General features: G+C 47.0%; 1 protein-coding gene across 2 annotated transcripts in view; it reads left to right on the top strand.

Annotated features, from left to right (window-relative positions):
* LOC136641654 (uncharacterized) overlaps nucleotides 1-19,384 on the top strand; it is a 46,664-nt gene that overhangs the window by 8,423 nt on the left and 18,857 nt on the right. For both annotated transcript variants that reach the window (XM_066617634.1, XM_066617633.1), the window contains exons 4-8: nucleotides 479-579; nucleotides 851-936; nucleotides 3,137-3,218; nucleotides 9,406-9,491; nucleotides 13,377-13,461. In XM_066617634.1, coding sequence (XP_066473731.1) covers nucleotides 479-579; nucleotides 851-936; nucleotides 3,137-3,218; nucleotides 9,406-9,491; nucleotides 13,377-13,461 — 440 coding nt within the window. The remainder of the gene's footprint in view (nucleotides 1-478; nucleotides 580-850; nucleotides 937-3,136; nucleotides 3,219-9,405; nucleotides 9,492-13,376; nucleotides 13,462-19,384) is intronic.

Genomic DNA, 19,384 nt, shown 5'->3' with positions numbered 1-19,384 from the left:
AGCCTATGTGTTTCATAGCGTTCATAGGTTTTCCAAGTTCTGAAAGTTTCACAAGTTGTTTCACTTATGGATCCTTCCAAAACTGGGAGAATTCCTCCCTGAGGAACAACTGAGGGCCCAATTATATCCAACATTCCAGCACCGAGGCAGCTACAGTGCAGCCCCAAGGCAAGGGAACAAATGTTCTCTTACCTTGAGGAGGTCTCCATGACTGCAGGTCTCCATGACTGCTCTCCCCACTGCAGGATGCAGTGCATGCCCCCTTGGCATGGGTACCTCAATACTGGAAGGTTGGACAGGATTGAGCCCCAAGAATCCTTGGAAAGGAGTAGAAAGAATTACCTGTCCCACCCTTCTTGTGAATGCTTCATTCCCAACATTTAGCATGCTGATGTTTGTTTTCTATTTCAGTGACACTTCTGTTTCTGCTGAACTGTGAGATACATTGTTCAATTCAAATGGCATTTTATATTTTCAGGTCAGGCCATGCCTTTGCAACAGTTGGAGAGAAAATCTATATGTTTGGCGGTTGTTCTGATGAAGATGAATATTGCACTGATGTCTTCGCACTGGACACAGGTGTCTTTCATTATTATGGATCGCTTTCCTTAGCCTACATGACTTGTAGATGCGCAGTCTTCCACACAGCTTAACTCCACTGCACGTTATGTTTCACTGCTGTGAAAGTCCTGGTTTAACCATGCCAGGGCTTCATGCTCTCTTGGCATTAACTCTGGATCAAAAGGCATTACCTAGTGACCAATATATAAGTAAAGGAGTTCTGTATGAACAGGTAGCAACAAATAACTGTGCAAACTACATGTTTGTTTCTTCCTCTTGCCTTCTCAAGTGTCACTAACATGGCAGAAATGTGAAGTCAAGGGAGAAAAGCCGGTTGGAAGGTCATATCATACATTTACAGCCCATCATGATAAGGTAAAAATGATTTTTTTAAGGTTTTTTCCTCTTGTTGAGTGGTATTTTTCCCTTTCTTCAGTTCCAGTGTGTTTGAAAGCAAAATGGGAACTCTTGCTTGAATGTAATAGAAAGGTTGAAGTATATAGTACTGTAGCAGCCCAACCCTATCAAGAATTAGGCTGCTGGGTGGTTGTGCTTTTGCAGAAGCGGAGCTAGGTGGTGGCACGGTAAGTACGGTACACTCCGCAATGCACAGTGTAAGCAGCCCCTATCCCTTGGTGTTGGAGCCATTTGGGGCAGCGACGGCAATGCACCATCACTGCTCTGAATGGCTCCGACACCGAGGGGGAGAGGCCGCTTACCTGGCGTGTTCTAGAGCATGCCATATTCACCGTGCCCCAGCTCCGTTTCTGTGTTTTGCAGTGCTTCCTCTTGCAAAATGCACTGCATGTAGTAAATCAGAACAATGGAGAAAAGGTTTCATGTAAACCAATACCTGATTTATGACATGTGGGATTCTTTACTTCTTGCATGGAGAGGATTGAAAAATATGACTTTCTACTTGCACTCTGAAGTGGAATGGTCCATAATTCTGTGGACAGGCCAATCCTATCCCTAACAGAGTTGCCAGGTGCAGTGGCACCAAAATGGCAACTGCTGTATCCTGTGGCCCCAAGTAAGGGTATGGGCCCCACAGTGGGGCTACTCAAGTTTTTACTGGCTGTTTTGCCAGCACAGACTGGAGACCCTCTGTTTCAGGCTTTGCAACCTGACATGGAGAATAGCATCCAGCAGAGCAGGGCTCTGCTGGTCCCACCCCCCTCCCAGGCTGGTCACTTCTCCCTCCCTGTCCTTCCCCACCCTGGATCGCCTCCCACTGGCCCAAAAACCCACACCGCCACTTACCATCTGGTACTCCCACACGTCTACACTCAGAGCTGAGGCCCAGCATCAGCAGCCCCTCCTCCACGGGTGCTGTGGACGTGCCTTATGGCACATTTGTGACACCCAGCATCAGTGCTGGAGCTCAGCACTAGTGCTCAGGGAGGCTAGGATTGGGCCCCAAGTCAGTTTACCAGTCTACAAAGTAAGTAATGTGTAGATTGTGTCTCAGCTTCTCAGAAACCCTTGCTTTGAAACACAGGCCATCAGAAATGATAGGACAAGGAACGAAGGTCTTCATTTTCTCTTTCCTGAATGATGCTCAGATTGGATGTGTTTCCAATTTACAGCCCTTTCCATTTCCCATTCTTTGCTGATGTTTGTGACTTAGGGCGCAGTCCTAACCCACTTTCCAGCACGAACATAAGGGCAATGTAGCTCTGAGGAAAGGGAGCAAACTTTCTCTTACTTTGAGGAGGCCTCTGTGAGTGCCACCCAACTGCAGGATGCAGCACACATTCCATTGGCACAGATATGCCAGTGCTGGAAAGTTAGTTAGGATTTAGGCCTTAGAAGAATTTCACTGGGAGTTTGGTTATGCAGATGCTATTTTACCATGTCAGTGGGGCCCAAGTATATTGAGAGCCTCCCTATTGGTTTGCAAGCCATGCCTGTCATTTGGTTCCTTAAAAAAATTAAGGTGAAGAGAGAAGCAGAGAAGTTTTTGGCTGCACTCCAATCCAGAGTGTTTTAGCAGATTGTTAATTAGCAGGCTTTGGTCATTTCCAAGGTAACCAGCAGTAATGGTCCACATGTGTCCCCTGCAGTTTTGGTGAGGTGTGTAGGGCAGATTACAGCAGACTTCCAGATGTCAACAACTGAAAGCAATCAAGGTATCCCCTGAGTATATGTATTTTTACAATGAAGGTTGTTTGGAACAAAGTGGTTTTTATATTGGTAAAAACACTCTGATTAGCAAATAACTACTTTTTCCTGAAGCAAAATGGACAAATAAAGTCCCCCAAATGTTCATTGTAGGTATTCATGCCAAATATATAAATACTGTTAATAATATATATATACTGGTATATAAATACTGTTAGTAATAATAAATATTTCGAAGAAGTTGAAAGAACTCTTGAATGTTTACATTCAGAATGTTTGCATTCAAGAAAAATTTCATACAAAAGAAGTACAGATATTAATCATTTGTCAGGAGGTTTCTTTAAGTGATATAAAAAAATCATAATTCTTTTTTCTATGGAAAAACAAAATGCAAAATGTTGAGTGCCAAGTTCATTATGATTTCCACAGCTGCCTTTGTCCTTTCTTTCAGGACATCTATCTTTTTGGAGGAATTTGTGAGTCCAAAGATGGTACTAAAACAACAAAGAATGATATTATGAAGTTAAGTATCGGTGAGTACAGATAAGGAGGAACATGAAAGAGACATCAACACATATTTGAATACAATTACATTTGAGACACCTTTATGCTATTCTGTCTGGAAATTCCCTTTGTTCTCTCAGCTTAAACATACACTCTGTTCTTCTAGTTTCTTTTCACCTTGATGCCTGACATGTTTTCCTATGAATTGCTGTTAGACACATTGTGTATACATGGTGTTGAGTCCACTCCAGGCGAGCATGACCCAGACCAGTCTCATGGTGTTTTGGTCAAGCTGATGGAAAGGTAACAACAGGTATCACAGGCCTTAGGGAGAAGGCAGAGAACTCTTTCCCCCATCTAGCTGGCTGTCTTAGGAGAAGTCTTCCCTTTCATTTGAGAAATTCCATGACTGGCTTACACCTTGCTTGGTCAGCAGATTTGAACCTGTAAACAAGTCACGTCCTGGAAGCTTCTTGACTTTGAAGTAAATTAGTAGAGATAAAGGCACCTTCAACCATGGTTTCCCTCACCAACTTCACTGTAAACTCAGAGCCCAATCCTGTGCTCGGCGGCATGGCTTTGTGCCATCGAGCACTGTTGCAAAAGTGCCGTAAGTCACGTTTGCGAGCCTCTCCACCGGGCTCCCGCCCGTGCTAGCCCAGCACCAGCTAGGCTACCAGCTGGGTTAGCATGGGGCAGTCACCCATCCTCTGCGGCTCGGTGGTCTCATGGACCACCAAGCCACGGCATGGTAAGCGGGGGCAGGGACGGGGCAGGGAGGAGGCATTCCGGGGAGGGAGGAGGCCGGTGAGGGCAGAGAGAGGGAGGGGGAGGCATGATGCAGAAGCATGACGTGGGGAGGGGGGCAGACTGGAGACATGCCAGGGGAGGGAGGGAGGTGTGTCCACGGAGCTCCGCTCTGCAGGATCCAAGGCGCTCGTGGAGGGCTCGGCGCCCTACAAGAGCGTCTTTACTTTACCGCCGACCTTTTGGTTGGCAGTAAAGTGACTAGCCCAATTGCAGGGCTGCTTACATTACCCGAGGGAAGGGGACAAAAGTCCCCTTCTCCGGAGGCGCCTTCTGTGGTAGCCTGGAGCATGCAGGATCCGGTGGCAGCCGTTCTTGGTGTCGCCGGGCCTGGGCACTCCGGGCAGCTCAGGATTGGGCTGCCCATCACGAATGATATAACAATTAAGTCACAGGCCTCCTGAATAGTCAGAGATCATTTTGCAGTGTACAGAACAATAGAGGCGCCCATCTCAAAGTGCTGGGTCATCAAGGGATGGGCCATCAGGAGCCATCAAGACACAAAATAAAAATCCTTGTAAGTTCACCCCACAGCATAAAGGAACTTCCTATACTCCCATAACAGAAAAAGCCTCCCCACCCAGGAGAGGAAGAAGAGATATCACCGTTTGACAGGTGCCCTTTCAAGTAGAACCCTGTTAATGATTTTGTAGTGCATGGGTCTCCAAACCCCGGCCCAGGGGCCAGATTCAGCCCACAGCCAGCCTCAATCCAGCCCGCAGCCAGCCTCTTACCCCTGAAAGCCTCTGGCCCACTTAGCCGAACATGACTGGAACTGTGCTCTGGTTGCATCTGGAGGGTGTTCTAAGGGCCAGAGAGTTTGAATGGATGAGCCCATGCATTTATTTATTCACTCATCTAAGTTCCATCTCTAGTTTATCTATATCAATTTTATATTTAAATTTTTTTCCAGCCCTCAACACTATGCCAGATATTTGATGTGGCCCTCTGGTCAAAATGTTTGGAGATCCCTGTTGTATAGGGAAAATATTTAATCCTTACTACTGTGGTTCCTAAACTGGTGGGTCATGCCCCACCAACCAGGGAAGCATTTATCCCTGGCCCTTTAAGGGGTGGGGAGAGGGAAGACACAACACAATCCCCAGGATTGAGCTGCTGTCAGTAACAGGAGGGGGGGTTTTACTTACCTGCAGCCAGCCCTCCTCAGGGCTCCCAGTGCCTACAAAAATCTAAAAAAAGAAAAAAACAAGCACTTCCAGTTTTCACGACAAAACCTTTGTGATGTTTTTTTCTTTTCTTTTAGATTTTTGCAGGCATAGGGAGCCCTGCTGAGGGCTCCCCAGCCCCCCCCCAACCCCCATAGAACTGCAGCACTGGTTGCAGGTAAGTTTTGTGTTTTTTTTAAAACCCTCCTGCCCCTGGTAGTAGCATGATCCTGAGGATTGTGTCACTGCCTTTTCTCCTCCCCCACAACAACTTATAATGATCCCAACTCCCTTGTAGGAGTTTCAGAAGTATTGCTTTAGGGCCCAATCCTGTGGTCCGCAGCGCGCCTCTGCGGCATGGACCACAGTCGCAAACATGCCATAAAGCACGTTTGTGGGGCTTACCACTGGGCTCCCACCGGAGGTGGTTCAGCTCTGGCCGGCGCTGAGCCACCGCCCTGTGGGCAGGTGCCTGCGTTCCGCAGCTCGGCGGGGCCTGCAACCGCTGGGCTGCGGAATAGGGAATGGGGGCGTGGTCGGGGGCATTCCAGGGAGTGGGGAGTCATGGTGGGGGGCGTTCTGGGAGCAGGAGAGAGGTGGATCCTTGGAGCCGAGCTCCACACGATCCTAGGCGCTCGTGGAGCCTTCTCCCGAGGAGCCTCCCGCAGCAGTGCAGGAGGCTCTGGATCCGGCGGGAGCTCTGGGCAGCTCAGGATTGGGCTGTTAGTCATTAAAGTAATTTTTCCATTGCTCCTGAGTCTTGTGTGAAAGAGTGGCATCCATGCCAGAGACTGATAGAGAACCAAATGCCTGTTATCCACCCTCGTATGATGTTAACATAAGCCAGTATTTAAATCATTCTATTCAATAAAGCATCATTTCAGGAGACAAGCATTAAAGACAACTATGAGAAAAGTCTTCTGAACCATAATTTATGACAAACTCGTATCAAGGACTTCCGTGCATGTGCGCTGTGAAGTTCTTTTGCCATTATACTAGCATGGGTATCGCTTTTGGCATTCATATTCCAGATATGTTTAGATGATTCTTCGCTGCTTGTGTCAAAGCACAAAAAACTTGAAAAGCTCTAAGTACTCAAAAATTCACTTTTTGATTCTATAAATATTTGGGAGGAAGCATGTGCTTTAAACCAGTCACACACCTGAATTTTTAACAGTGAAACAAACTCGGATCTGATCGCGCTCCGTTGTTGTTTTTGAGAAGTTTTCCTTTCATCCAAGATGTAAGGTGCAGAATATTGATTGGAAACACCTGTATTTTACCAGACCGTTACCTTATAACTCCAATCTAAGTTTCAGCTTGGAAGACTTTGCTGCTATATTGCAAATACAAAATACTTTTTAGTAAAAAGGTCTACATAAGCAATTTATCTTCTGTTCCCTGTTTTCTAATTCATTTTCATCCAATGCAATAGGGTCTCAGTAGATAGCAAAAATATTGCACCTTGGTTGACTTCCTTTCAAATACTGGCATTGTTTGGAAGAGTATCTTATTTAAATTAGTTTTCATCCATTGAAAAGATTGCGTACCCTACCAAACTTTAATCTGTTGCCAACGTTTGTTTGCAAGGGAGATATGCTCACATCCCATATGATCTGCCCCATTTTTGTTTTTGTGGCACAGGAGAAACCAAAGATCCTGTGCGTTACTTTCAAAATGCCTCATCCATATATTCTGAGTAGAAATAAATTTCTTCTTCACTTGCTATCAAATGAACAACATTGGTCAGATCTTCAGAAAGTCAGCTTTTTGTTAGCTAGCAGATATCCTAATGTATTAAGTCACCAGCTTATTTTTTTTATCATTGTTAAAAATCTCCTTCTGCTGTGATTGACTTATTTTGTGATTGCCATTCTAATTAATGTAATGAAAACTAATTAGTTGATCTACCTCTTGCCCACTGAAATAATCTGAAATATATGTTTTCTGTTATTTTATGTACTATCTTTTTAATGTCTATCATGACTTGTGGCTGACATGGCAGTAAAACTGAACAAGCTTTCTTATTTCTATGTTTGTTTGACAAGCTTTCATTTGTATGTGCCCAGTTTTCAATCTAATACAGTGGTTCACAAACTGGGGCATAGCAATGCCCCAGCTTCAGGGCCCTGGACTCTACCCCCTTAAGGGATCCTGGGGATCCTGGGGATTGTGTCACTAAGGGGAGGTGCAGGAGCTGGCATGTACTTACCAGTTCCTGCATCACCCTCCTGGGGGTGCAGGGAGCCCTGCGCAACCCACCGCAGGGCTCACCAAGCTTTAGAAATTGAAAGTGGAGCGATCATGCCCCACTTCCAATTTGTGATCAGAAACCGGATGTGGGGTGCGATCGCTCCACTTTTGTTTTCTGAAGGTTGTTTTCTGTACTTTAAGTGTGAGACAGGATGCAGTCCTAGCTGTGTCCTGGGCCGGCACAAGTCCCTTGTGCCAGCCCAGGAGGGTTGCAAATGTATTGTAAAGCACATTTGTGCCTCTGTGGAAGTAAGCCATGCCAGCCCATGGAGGCCAAATCCAGCCTCCACAGTGGCAGGAGATGGTAGGTCTGTGCTGGCAGAGCTTGGCCAGTGCAGGGATCTGGGGGTGCAAACGGAGGGCAAGAAGGAGGCGGGGAGACGGTGTTTCGGGGTGGAGGAGGGCAGGCAGTGGATGGGCCCATGGGCAGGCAGGGAGTGGGAGGCAAGACCAGGACTCAGCAGTTAGCTCCCATTCCAGGCTGTGCGGAGCAGCTCCTGTCTGCTCTGTTCTGCTCGGATCTGCGCCACCTCAAGTAGATCCATTGGGGCCACTGTGGCTGTTCCCAGGTAAGGGGAAAAGTTTCCCCTTGCCCCTGGCTGAGCCACAGTTGACCCCAAACTTGCACTGGATACAGCACAAGCCCACTGGTCTGCCTGTTCCACCGCAAGTTAGGATTGCACTGCCCGTCTTTCAGTAATGCTTTTCACAGAACAATTTGTGACCCTTCAGTGAAGTCATTGCCACTTAGACCAGGGGTGTCAAACATAAGGCCCAGGGACCAGATGCAACCCACAGAAGCTTTTTATCTGGCCCTTGGGCTCTGAGCTGCTGAACAGTGCTGAGGTGTCGCTGCTGAAAGGGCGGCCTGCATGATAATCGGGCTCTCCCATATTTTGAAGTGTGATCAAGATTTGTGTATTTTCTCTTCTGTCATTTGCAGCTAATGAATTCCTACAGAAGAACTGAGTGCTTATTTCTGGTTTTGACCTGTTTAATACCATCACTTCCTGTCTAATGACCTCACTTCCAGCCCTCAGCAGGCATCATGAATGCTATTCGGCCCTTTGTATGAAATGAGTTTGACACACTGTCTTAGGCAGTCCATGGTAGGGCCGGCCCAAGACTTCCTGACACCTGAGGTGGCATGCCAAATGCTGTCCCCCCCCCAATCCAATGACATGCCAACCCGCCCATGTTCCTCTCCAGTATTTTTGCTCAGCACTTCCCCTCCATATTTCTTGTTTCTCTCTGTCCCCCTCTTCATTTTCCAATCCAGGAAGTGGAAGGAGAAGGAGGAGCAATGGAGGCAAGCAGTGGACAGAGATAGGAGCCCCCCCACCAAGCAATCTGCTGCCTGAGACAACAGCTTCAGTTGGCTGCACGGATGGGCCAGCTCTGGTTTATGGTCAGAAATACCTTCCCATACCTGGTCTAAATGACCACTCTCTTAGAGATCAAGGAGTTAGAATTGTATGCTTCTCAGTACTTAACTCACGTTCATAGGATTTATAAAGCATTTTGAAGATAATTGTTCATTGAAAGTCTGTTGTTTTGGTGCCACTTTTATTGCACTAATGCAGGTATCTTTTGCAACATGAAAATTTTCTTTTCTTTTTTAGTTCTGGTGCTTTCTTCGTCCCATATATCTATTTTACTGCAATATTGGCAGTTTGGTCTGAAGTTCTAGTTTGTCTTTAGTTATTTTGAATTCAGTAGCAAGCCTCTATTTAAAAAAAGAGACAAAATAAGTCAATCAAAATAGAATGAGATTTTTTTCTTTTTGTTAGAATTGCCTTTTAGCTTTCATTGCTATTGTTCTTCCTCCTGCAATGTCCTGCAATGATACAAACGTCTCAGACTTCCAAAGGTTTCCAATGGTATTTATAGCACTGAGAACACCTACGATGTAATCTCCTACAAAGACTCATCTTTTACGTTCTTGTTAGTGAGCTTGTTTTATTTTTCCAATTTATTTTGTGTTGTTCAGCACGAATGAAATGGAAGATGCCACTTTATGTAGGGATGCCCCCTGCTTGCAGACGGAACCATGTAGCATTTATTCTACACAGCCAAGTAAGTAAAAAAAAATTGTTCTGAAGCCAAAAGTCTGCTGTTCTTTGGATTTGACTGTGTTTCAGCCTCTTGGACTGGAGGGATTCTCGCAGCTCTCCATTTGGAAAGAATGCTGGGCACAAGCCAAGAGATCACCTATGCCAGGGCCTTGCCATTCATTAGATCAGTGAATGGGTCAAATGACTGGGTCAAAACAGTGACCTCAGGCAGTGGACTGGCAGGGGTGCCTGCTTCTCTCCACCCTCCCATCACCACTGCTTGTCCTCTCACTTTTTGGATTTTTTTTAAATAGTGAGTTACATTAGAAACACTCAGGGAGCAGGAGGAAGACCATTGAAGATGGCTGGTGTGCCACCATGTAAGTGTAACATTTGGCACACTACCTAAGAAACTGTGCAGTCTTGGGCCACCCCTGACCTAATTATGTGCTAAACCTTCAAATTTATACAGGCAATGGTGACTGTCAAAGAGTTCGTTTATTTTGTAGGATCATGATTTTAGCTGCACAGTACTTTTGTAGACTGCCAGAAGATGTGCTAACGACTACTGGCTCCAGCTCTGTTCCGAGATACAGATAGCAGCTGACACGGGCAACATCAAGGGGATGTATGATGGTATCAAGCAGGCCCTAGGTCCAACACAGAAGAAAATTGCCCCTCTGAAGTCTGCCACAGGCGAGGTCATCCAGGATCGGGCGCAGCAGATGGAACGCTGGGTGCAGCACTACTCTGAGCTATATTCCAGAGAAAATGTAGTCACCGAAGAAGCACTGAACAACACTGAGTGCCTGCCTGTGCTGGAAGAGCTTGACAGTGAACCAACCCTAGAAGAACTTCACATGGCCCTGGACTCCCTTGCCTTTGGCAAGGCACCTGGAAAAGACAGCATCCCTGCTGAAGTCCTAAAATGCTGCAAAGAGATCATCGTCACTGAGCTGCATGAAATCCTCTGTCTCTGCTGGAGAGAAGGTGGAGTACCTCAAGACATGAGGGATGCAAACATCATCACGCTGTACAAGAACAAAGGTGACAGGGGTGACTGCAACAACTACTGCGGCATCTCTCTCCTTAGCGTTGTAGGAAAGCTGTTTGCCCGAGTTGTACTAAAGAGGCTCCAGGTACTTGCAGAGAGCGTCTATCCAGAATCGCAGTGTGGATTCCGAGCCAACAGGTCCACCACTGATATGGTATTCTCCCTTAGACAACTGCAGGAGAAATGCAGGGAACAACGACAGCCACTCTTTATAGCCTTCATAGATCTCACAAAGGCTTTCGACCTGGTCAGCAGAGACGGCCTCTTCAAGATTCTCCCCAAGATTGGATGTCCACCCAGGCTCCTCAGCATCATCAGATCTTTCCACAAGGACATGAAGGGCACTGTTGTCTTTGATGGCTCCACATCAGACCCTTTTGACATCCGAAGCGGAGTGAAGCAGGGCTGTGTTCTTGCACCAACCTTGTTTGGGATTTTCTTCGCTGTCCTGCTGAAGCAGGCCTTTGAAACTGCAACAGAAGGCATCTATCTCCGGACCAGATCAGACGGAAAGCTCTTCAACCTCTCCAGACTGAGAGCAAAATCCAAAGTCCAGCTGAAATGTCTGCGTGACTTCCTCTTTGCCGACGATGCAGCTGTCACTACCCACTCTGCCAAAGATCTCCAGCAGCTCATGGATCGTTTTAGCAAGGCCTGCCAAGATTTTGGACTGACAATCAGCCTGAAGAAAATACAGGTCATGGTTCAGGATGTGGACTCACCTCCCTGCATTACAATTTCTGAACATGAACTGGAGGTTGTCCATGACTTTGTGTACCTTGGCTCAACGATCTCCGACACTCATTCTCTCGATACCGAGCTAAACAAGCGCATCGGTAAAGCAGCTACCACGTTTTCCAGACTCACAAAGAGAGTCTGGTCCAACAAGAAGCTGACAGAACAAACCAAGATCCAGGTCTACAGAGCTTGCGTCCTGAGTACACTTCTGTACTGCAGCGATTCATGGACTCTTCACTCACAACAGGAGAGGAAACTGAGCGCTTTCCACATGCGCTGCCTCCAACGCATCCTCGGCATCACCTGGCAGGACAAAGTTCCAAACAACACAGTCCTGGAACGTGCTGGAATCCCTAGCATGTATTCACTGCTGAAACAGAGACGCCTGCGTTGGCTTGGTCATGTCGTGAGAATGGATGATGGCCGGATCCCAAAGGATCTCCTCTATGGAGAACTCGTGCAAGGAAAGCGCCCTACAGGTAGACCACAGCTGCGATACAAGGACATCTGCAAGAGGGATCTGAAGGCCTTAGGGATGGACCTCAACAAGTGGGAAACCCTGGCCTCTGAGCGGCCCGCTTGGAGGCAGGCTGTGCAGCATGGCCTTTCCCAGTTTGAAGAGACACTTTGCCAACAGTCTGAGGCTAAGAGGCAAAGAAGGAAGGCCCATAGCCAGGGAGACAGACCAGGGACAGACTGCACTTGCTCCCGGTGTGGAAGGGATTGTCACTCCCGGATTGGCCTTTTCAGCCACACTAGACGCTGTGCCAGAACCACCTTTCAGAGCGCGATACCATAGTCTTTCGAGACTGAAGGTTGCCAATACTTTTGTATTATTTTGATAGTTTGGGTGTGTTTAGCTGCGACTTCTAGTTGGGATGACAGGGAACAGCAAGGAAAAGCAAGGATGGAAAAGCACTTAACCTTTCCCTCCCAACCATTTCTCCATTCCAGTTGTCTCCTCTTCCCCCAAGAGGCTTCTCCCCTGACAGATATCATGCATGTTTGCAAACTGGAAGAGATTTTAAAGGAGCCACTGGGTTATTGCTACATGCCTTTGCATGTAATGTTTGGGCCTGAAGGATCAAATCCCTAGTCCTACTGACCATACACTAACATGTTTCTGTTGTCTCAATTCCTTGCAACTCCTTTCTTTAGACAGCAGCATAAAGTAAGCCCTATTGGAAGGAATAAGCTGCCACACTCCTTCTATGTTCAGAGTATGCGGACGCTTGAAAACCTCTGGGCCCAAGTTAAGGCACCTATGGAAGTATGAGGAAGAGTACTGAATTCCAGAGTTCTCCAGTGCTTGTTAAAAATAGCTGATGTGTTAAAAATAGCTGAAGAAGTTTGGACAGGAGTCTGCTAAATAGTGATGATAGGCCTCTCAGTGGTGTAGCTTCCCCCTCTGGCCCCCAGGGCCATGGCTCTCCACATCACACACATCCCCAGAAGTGCCTGACCCAGAAGTAACTGTGGTGACATGATGATGTCACCACCAATTCTGGGTTATGGCACTCAAAGCAGTTACAAGCCACTCTGAGCAGCCAACTGCTTCCCCCCCCCCAAAAAAAAAGCAGTCAGCCGCACTGAGCAGTTCCCAACCACTCAGTGTTCATGATGGGGATGCAGGAGAAGATACTGTGGTGACGAAGAGGCACCCTCACCCCTGCAGTAACTTCTACACACACACACACACCAACGGCAGAGAGACATGGTGGGTGGGTCCAGTTCTGCCTTGGGATCCATTGTTGGGGATGCAGTTTGGCACCCCCTCAGGGTGTGATACCGAGGGCAATGTACCCCTCTGCCCACCTTAGTTATGCCACTGACGCCTCTTCCTCTGTCGGAAGTAAGCACAGTTAGTGGGTAAATGTAAATAAATGGGCAAATCCACTGTCATTTTACAATGTGGGAGTACATGCAGCCTGGGATCTCAGAGCAATGGAGGTTCCCAGCAGCTTGGTCTGGGGAGATAAAATTTCTCCAGAACAGTACGCCAGGAAATGGGATATCTAATATCCCATCTGAATATTTAAATCATTTAAATAAATAAATAAATAAATATTGAGTGAGTGTCTTTCTGAGCATTTCTTTTTTTGTCTGTGTTCACAGCTCTATATCTTTGGCGGAATAGGTGAAGAAGAATTCAGTGATCTAATGGGCATGAAACTGATCAATCCCTCAGACAGACAACCTAGTAAGCTTGTTCAAGGTTTTTGACGGCATACTGTAAAACAAAAAGTCTAAATATTTAATTCTTAGTATTCCATAGTTGGTATTCTAGGACCTACTTAACTGTGGCACTGTCTCTTATGAAGAACTGAGCATGCTCAGTTGAACACTTTTCAGGGATGGGTTATGCTCTGTATGAATAGGAATATAGAACTGGATGATTAGGGTCTAAAGATGGGGCTGTAATTCAGTGAGAGAGCACATTTTTTTGCATGCAAAAGATTAGTGGCATCCCCAGATAGGATTGGAAAAATCCCCTAATTAAAGCTCTGGCTCTACAGACAGCCACCAGTCTGTATAAACTGACCATTGTTTGAGCTGGTTTCTTTAGCCCTGTTAGGTCATTCATATCCATGGGGAACCAAACGTGTGAGGATGTTCTAAGAGCATGTCTGCTTAGTCCTGCGTTCTCCATTGAGAAACACACATTAGTCCTGCCCCCCCATCAGTATTTGCCTGCAGCAACAAACAATAACAACAACAACTAGGTATTTATATACCACCTTTCTGGTCATCGGATTACTCCTCTGACTTTATTCGGTTTACATAGGCAAGCGTTTCTAAATCCCTCAGGGGGATTTTTACAATCATAGAGGTTCTCTCTTTCAAGAACCAACATTTCAGAATGTATCTTCCTGGTTTGGTCTCACTTTTGGCCTCCAGTTCTCCCACGCAGGCTGACAAGCAGCTCCATCTCTCACGTGGAGAGCAGCCAAGATGCTTCTTGCTCACACCAAGAGCAGGTGGAATCACTCAGCTCAGCTTGTCAGCTGCTTCAAGGTCTCGCCATTCTCAGCCGTTCAGGGAGCTGCCGGTGTCCTCTAACTGGCGACCTTCTGATGTTAAATTCGGGCTAACGGAGGCTCTTCCCTCTAGACCAGACCTCCTGCCCTGCCCAACAAACATTGATCATGGAGATGGTGGGATAGGTAACACTCATGCACGATTGGAGAGGGTAGGGCTAATCAGGCATGCTCCAAGGAGATCATCGTACATTCAGCCGAACTCAAAGGAAGAGCAGTCCACGACTCCTCCATTCTCTTGCTGAATATGTGCTGGTTTATTCATGAATCAATACAACAGAAAGTCTTCAGCCACATACACTGATTTCACTACAGTTAACTTCCTACATAATATAACTCTAAGTTAACTACACTTGAAGGAATAATATCCATGTGACTGGTTTGCAGCAGCAGTGGAGCCAGCTAAATTATTGTCAGTAATTTAGGTTGCATTATAAACTGAACTGACTTTTCGATGAGGAATTGGACTTCCTACACATTTGTACTCATTCCCTGGTAAAAGATTTAAACCTTATGCTAAGACTATAATGGAACACATGTTTCAAAAGCAGTGTGGGTATTCAAGAAAAGAACAGGTCCCACAAGGAAAGGGCAACCAAGTATTCTAGAATGCTGCTTGGTTTCTCTGCTTTTGTGAGTTCTGTTCTATTCCACAGGTCTAAAATATTAACAGCGTAAGGCAATTCCTGTAAGCATACCCTGCTGCCTGGAGGATACATCTTCCACATCCAGTGTCAGGGTCAAGAAAGGGACCTCCAGGGACAGCACACTAATCCAGGGCAGTAGCAACTAGTGGTTAGCACACTCACCCCCTTCATATTCGCCTCTCCTGTTTTGGATGCACAGCTTACTGGGGAAAAGTCATGGTAGACTGAATCCACTGCCCCCAGCCCAGGAGCTAAGGCTAGCCAGAGGGATTCCCTGGGCAGAACACACACCCCCAAACAATATTGAACCTTGGAGGTCTCTATCAAAATCACTCTCACAGTAGCCTCTGCAGAGCAAGGAGGCAAGACAATCCATTGATTTTTCCCTTACTAGGAAACAGCAGACTCAGTGTGAAATGTAAAAATTTTATTTAAATGCTAATAAAAGGAAAACAGGATAATAGAACTAAATGGACAAAGGGGGGGGGGAAGCAAGAAGCATCAAATGTGGCTGAAAAGGGGTTTTAATTTCCTGCAAACCCACAAAAAAGTGAATATTAATAGACATGGCCAGCAGATGGCACTGAGATGCTGTGGAATCTCATGCATGTATTGTAACTCAAGGCTAACTTGCCAGGAGTTTTGAATGAGCTTGTAATGTAATCGCACGGCATAAAAAAGACATAAAAAGCCCCCTAAAAACAATAAAAAGCTGATGATTCTGATTAATAACTGTTCTTTATCTGATTGATCAGATCTTACCCGGGACTACCAAATCGGTCCTTTGCCTTCTCCACGAGTGTGGCTTGTGGGCTCCCCTACCTTGCTGGAGGAAGAAAGGACAAATGCTTCTGGCCAGAAGTGTTTTCTTTCTTGGCTAAAATGATACCATTTCTACCTCCTCACTTCTCAGGAAGGGGACTGACAGAAACATTAGCCAATCAGCTGGCTCATCCTTTAACTCAACATTACTGGTTTTTCAACAGGAAGAGCCATGCAAATGGAAGGAATTGGGTGGGGAGGAGGGCAGATTAAGGCTAGGAAGGGTGTGGTATCAGTGTATCCTATCCCCATCCCTGGCCTTGATCCACTTTCCCGGGCCCACTCAGACCTGTGCCAGCAGGCAGCCCAATCCTCAGCTGCCTGGGGCGCCCAGCCTTGGTGGCACCGAGAATGGCTGCCGCAGGATCCTGGGCACCCCAGGCTACCGCAGGCAGCACCTCAGGAGAAGGGGACTTTTGTCCCCTCCTCCTGGGTAAGGTAAGCAGCAAGCAATGGGGCTACCACTTTACCACCAACCAAAAGGTTGGCAGTAAAGGCGCTCACATAGGGCACTGAACCCTCCACAAGCACCTTGGATCCAGAGGAGCGGAGCTCCATGGACCCACCTTCCTCCCTCCCCCGGCACACCTCCCGCCCAGCCCCGTCCCCACCCCCTGCCTCCCCATCACGTCTCCCCCCATAGGGCCCAGCACCAGAGCTAGCCCAGTGCATGCCCAGTGCAAGCAATGATGTGGTGACGGCATCTGGCCTAGATGCCTTTAAAAGAGGATTAGACAAGTTTCTAGAGGAAAAATCCATTACGGGTTATGAGCCATGATGTGTATGTGCAACCTCCTGATTTTAGAAATGGGTTGTCAGATGCAAGGGAGGGCACCAGGATGCAGGTTTCTTGTTATCTGGTGTGCTCCCTGGAGCATTTGGTGGGCTGCAGTGAGATACAGGAAGCTGGACTAGATGGGCCTATGGCCTGATCCAGTGGGGCTGTTCTTATGTTCTTAAGCCCACGCTGGGCCAGCTCCAGCATTGGGCCCACGGTTCACTACCCAGCAGCTCACCCGGACTGCTGAGCAGCAGAGGGGTGAGTGGGGGCAGGGGGAAGGTGGGGTGTTCCAGGGTGGGCAGATGGTGTGGGGAAGGCATGGCAGGGGAGAGAGAGGGATGGGGGGGTGGGACAGATCCATTGTCCCATGCCAGGCTACGTGGCCCGACACGAGTCTCCTTGATTCTGGGCTGGCTAATGAGCCGCCACAGAATCGAGTAGTCCTATTGCAGGGCTACTTCCTTTACCTGGGAAAGTCCCCTTCCCCCAAGGAGCCACCGGTGGCTGCTCGGTTGCGCTTAGGATGTTGCAGCAGTCATTTTTGGTGCCACAACAGCCCCACGTGCCAGGCAGTTCAGGATTGGGCTGTGAGGCTACAATCCTATCCTCACTTTCCTGGGAGTAAGCCCCATTGACTATATTGGGGCTTACCTCTGAGTAAACATGCATAGGATTGGGCTCTGCATCAGCTAGAATTCCTACAAGCTTAGGATTCTCAACAGTTGAGGATTTCAATATGTTGGCAGTCTTATTTTGCTACCACCACTAGAAATAGATATTCTGAAAAATCTTCTAGGTCTCTCATAGTAAGTTGTGGAAAACTGAACATGGGGCATACGGTATAGTTAGCATAGCAAATGTAAACATGCAAACATTGTAAATTGATTTGATTTCTCTGGGATGCGTTAGAGCCCAATCCTGTGCTCGGCGGCATGGCTCCGTGCTGCCAAGGTGCCATAAGGCACATTTGCCAGCCTCAACGCTGGGCTCCTGCCGGTGCTAGCCCAGCGCCAGCCAGTGCTGGGTTAGCACGGGGTGGTTGACCAGCTTCCATGTCTCGGTGGTATCCCAGACCACCGAGCTGCGGAACAGTAGGCGGGGCAGGGGCTTGGGCGGGGAGGAGGCGTTCTGGGGAGGGGGGAGGCCAGTGGGGGCGGGGAGAGGGCGGGGAGGAGGCATGACAGGGAGGTGTGACGTGGGGAGGGGGCAGGCTGGAGGCGTGCCTGGGGGTGGGATGGGAGGCGGGTCCGCGGAGCTCTGCTCCACAGGATCCAGGGCACTTGTTTAGGGCTGCGCACCCTACACGAGTGCCTTTACCTTGTAAAGTGAGTAGCCCCATTGCAGGGCTGCTTACCTTACTCAGGGGAAGGGGACAAAAGTCCCCTTCTCCCAATTCGCCCCCGCGGTAGCTCGGGAGGCACAGGATCCGGTGGCAGCCCTTCTTGGTGCTACCGAGCCTGGGCACCCCAGGCAGCTCAGGGTTGGGCTGCCCACTGTCATAATTTACAGTATTACTGAAAGCCGTTAACACTTCTTAGTGCGTATATCCCTAAAGTATAAATGTCACTGTTTCCGCAGTATGGAACAGAGCAATGCTAGCCCCCAGAATGTTCATTTTCATTTACTGAAGGCACAGTGGTTGCCACCAAAACTGGCAGCAGCACATCTTATTTCCCTTTCATTACATTTGGAAGTATTTTCCTCATGTCCTGACATTACAACATGTAGAAGGCTGGACTAGGGCTACAATCCTGAACACACTTACTAAGAAGTCAATTAATAGAGTGAGTGGATTTTTTTTTGTTTTTAAGTTATTTATTTATTTTAATTTTGGGTGCCAAGTTTTATTGTGCTTTATTGTTTTTTTTTTAATGTTTTATTTTTATACATATTTATATATTTTATGTTTTTTATTAATTTTTTTGTAAGCTGCCTTGAGTGCCCTTCACTGGGACAGAAAGGTGGGATATAAATTCTATAAATAAATAAATAAGAAATAAGCCCCACTGAACACTCTAGGACAATTAATGCATAGAATTGTGCTGTAAATAACCTTTTGGTCATTGTTTGCAAATGAGGCTGTATACAGTTGTTAGATGACTTTTGTCATAGACTTTGAATCTATTGCTGCTCCTTATAGACCAGGGGTGTCAAACATAAGGCCTGGGGGCCGGATGCGGCCTGCGGAAACTTTTTATCCGGCCCTCAGGCTCTCAGCTGCTGAGCAGTGCTGAGGTGTTACTGCTGAAAGGGCAGCCCCCATGAAAATTGGGCTCTCCCATATCTTGAAATATGATCAAGGTTCATATATTTTCTCTTTTGTTATTTGTAGCTAATGAGTTCCTAAGTGAGAAAAAAGTGTTTATTTTTGGTTATGACCTGTTTAATGAGATTACTTCTTGCCTAATGACATCACTTCTGGCCCTCAGCAGGCATCATGAATGCTATATGGCCCTCCATATGAAATGAGTTTGAAATGAGATTGACATCCCTGTTATAGACTTATCATGTGTTCTACATTTTTACATACTTTCTTGCAGCCCTGTAACTTGTATAGCAGATGCTTATGTGTTCATGCCAGAGCCTCTTGCATCTACTTTCCATTTCTCATCTTCTGGCAAACACTGCTCCATCACTCCTGTGCACTCCCTGAAAAAATAAGACTCCTGCAGCACAAGCTTATGCAGTAAATATCTTTGAATGCAATAGAGCTGTCTGCCGATAAATAATGCGGGATAGGGTCGCACAGTGATCAGTAGCTGAGCTGCCCGTCTATATTCAGCTTGCTCCGGACCTAAAATACTATTGATGTTAATCTAATGGTGAAGGCTGCAT

Source organism: Tiliqua scincoides, chromosome 2, assembly GCF_035046505.1.
Source record: "Tiliqua scincoides isolate rTilSci1 chromosome 2, rTilSci1.hap2, whole genome shotgun sequence".
NCBI classification, from domain to species: domain Eukaryota; kingdom Metazoa; phylum Chordata; class Lepidosauria; order Squamata; family Scincidae; genus Tiliqua; species Tiliqua scincoides.
The sequence above is the reverse complement of the archived record's forward strand: the minus strand, read 5'-3'. Positions and strand labels throughout refer to the sequence as shown.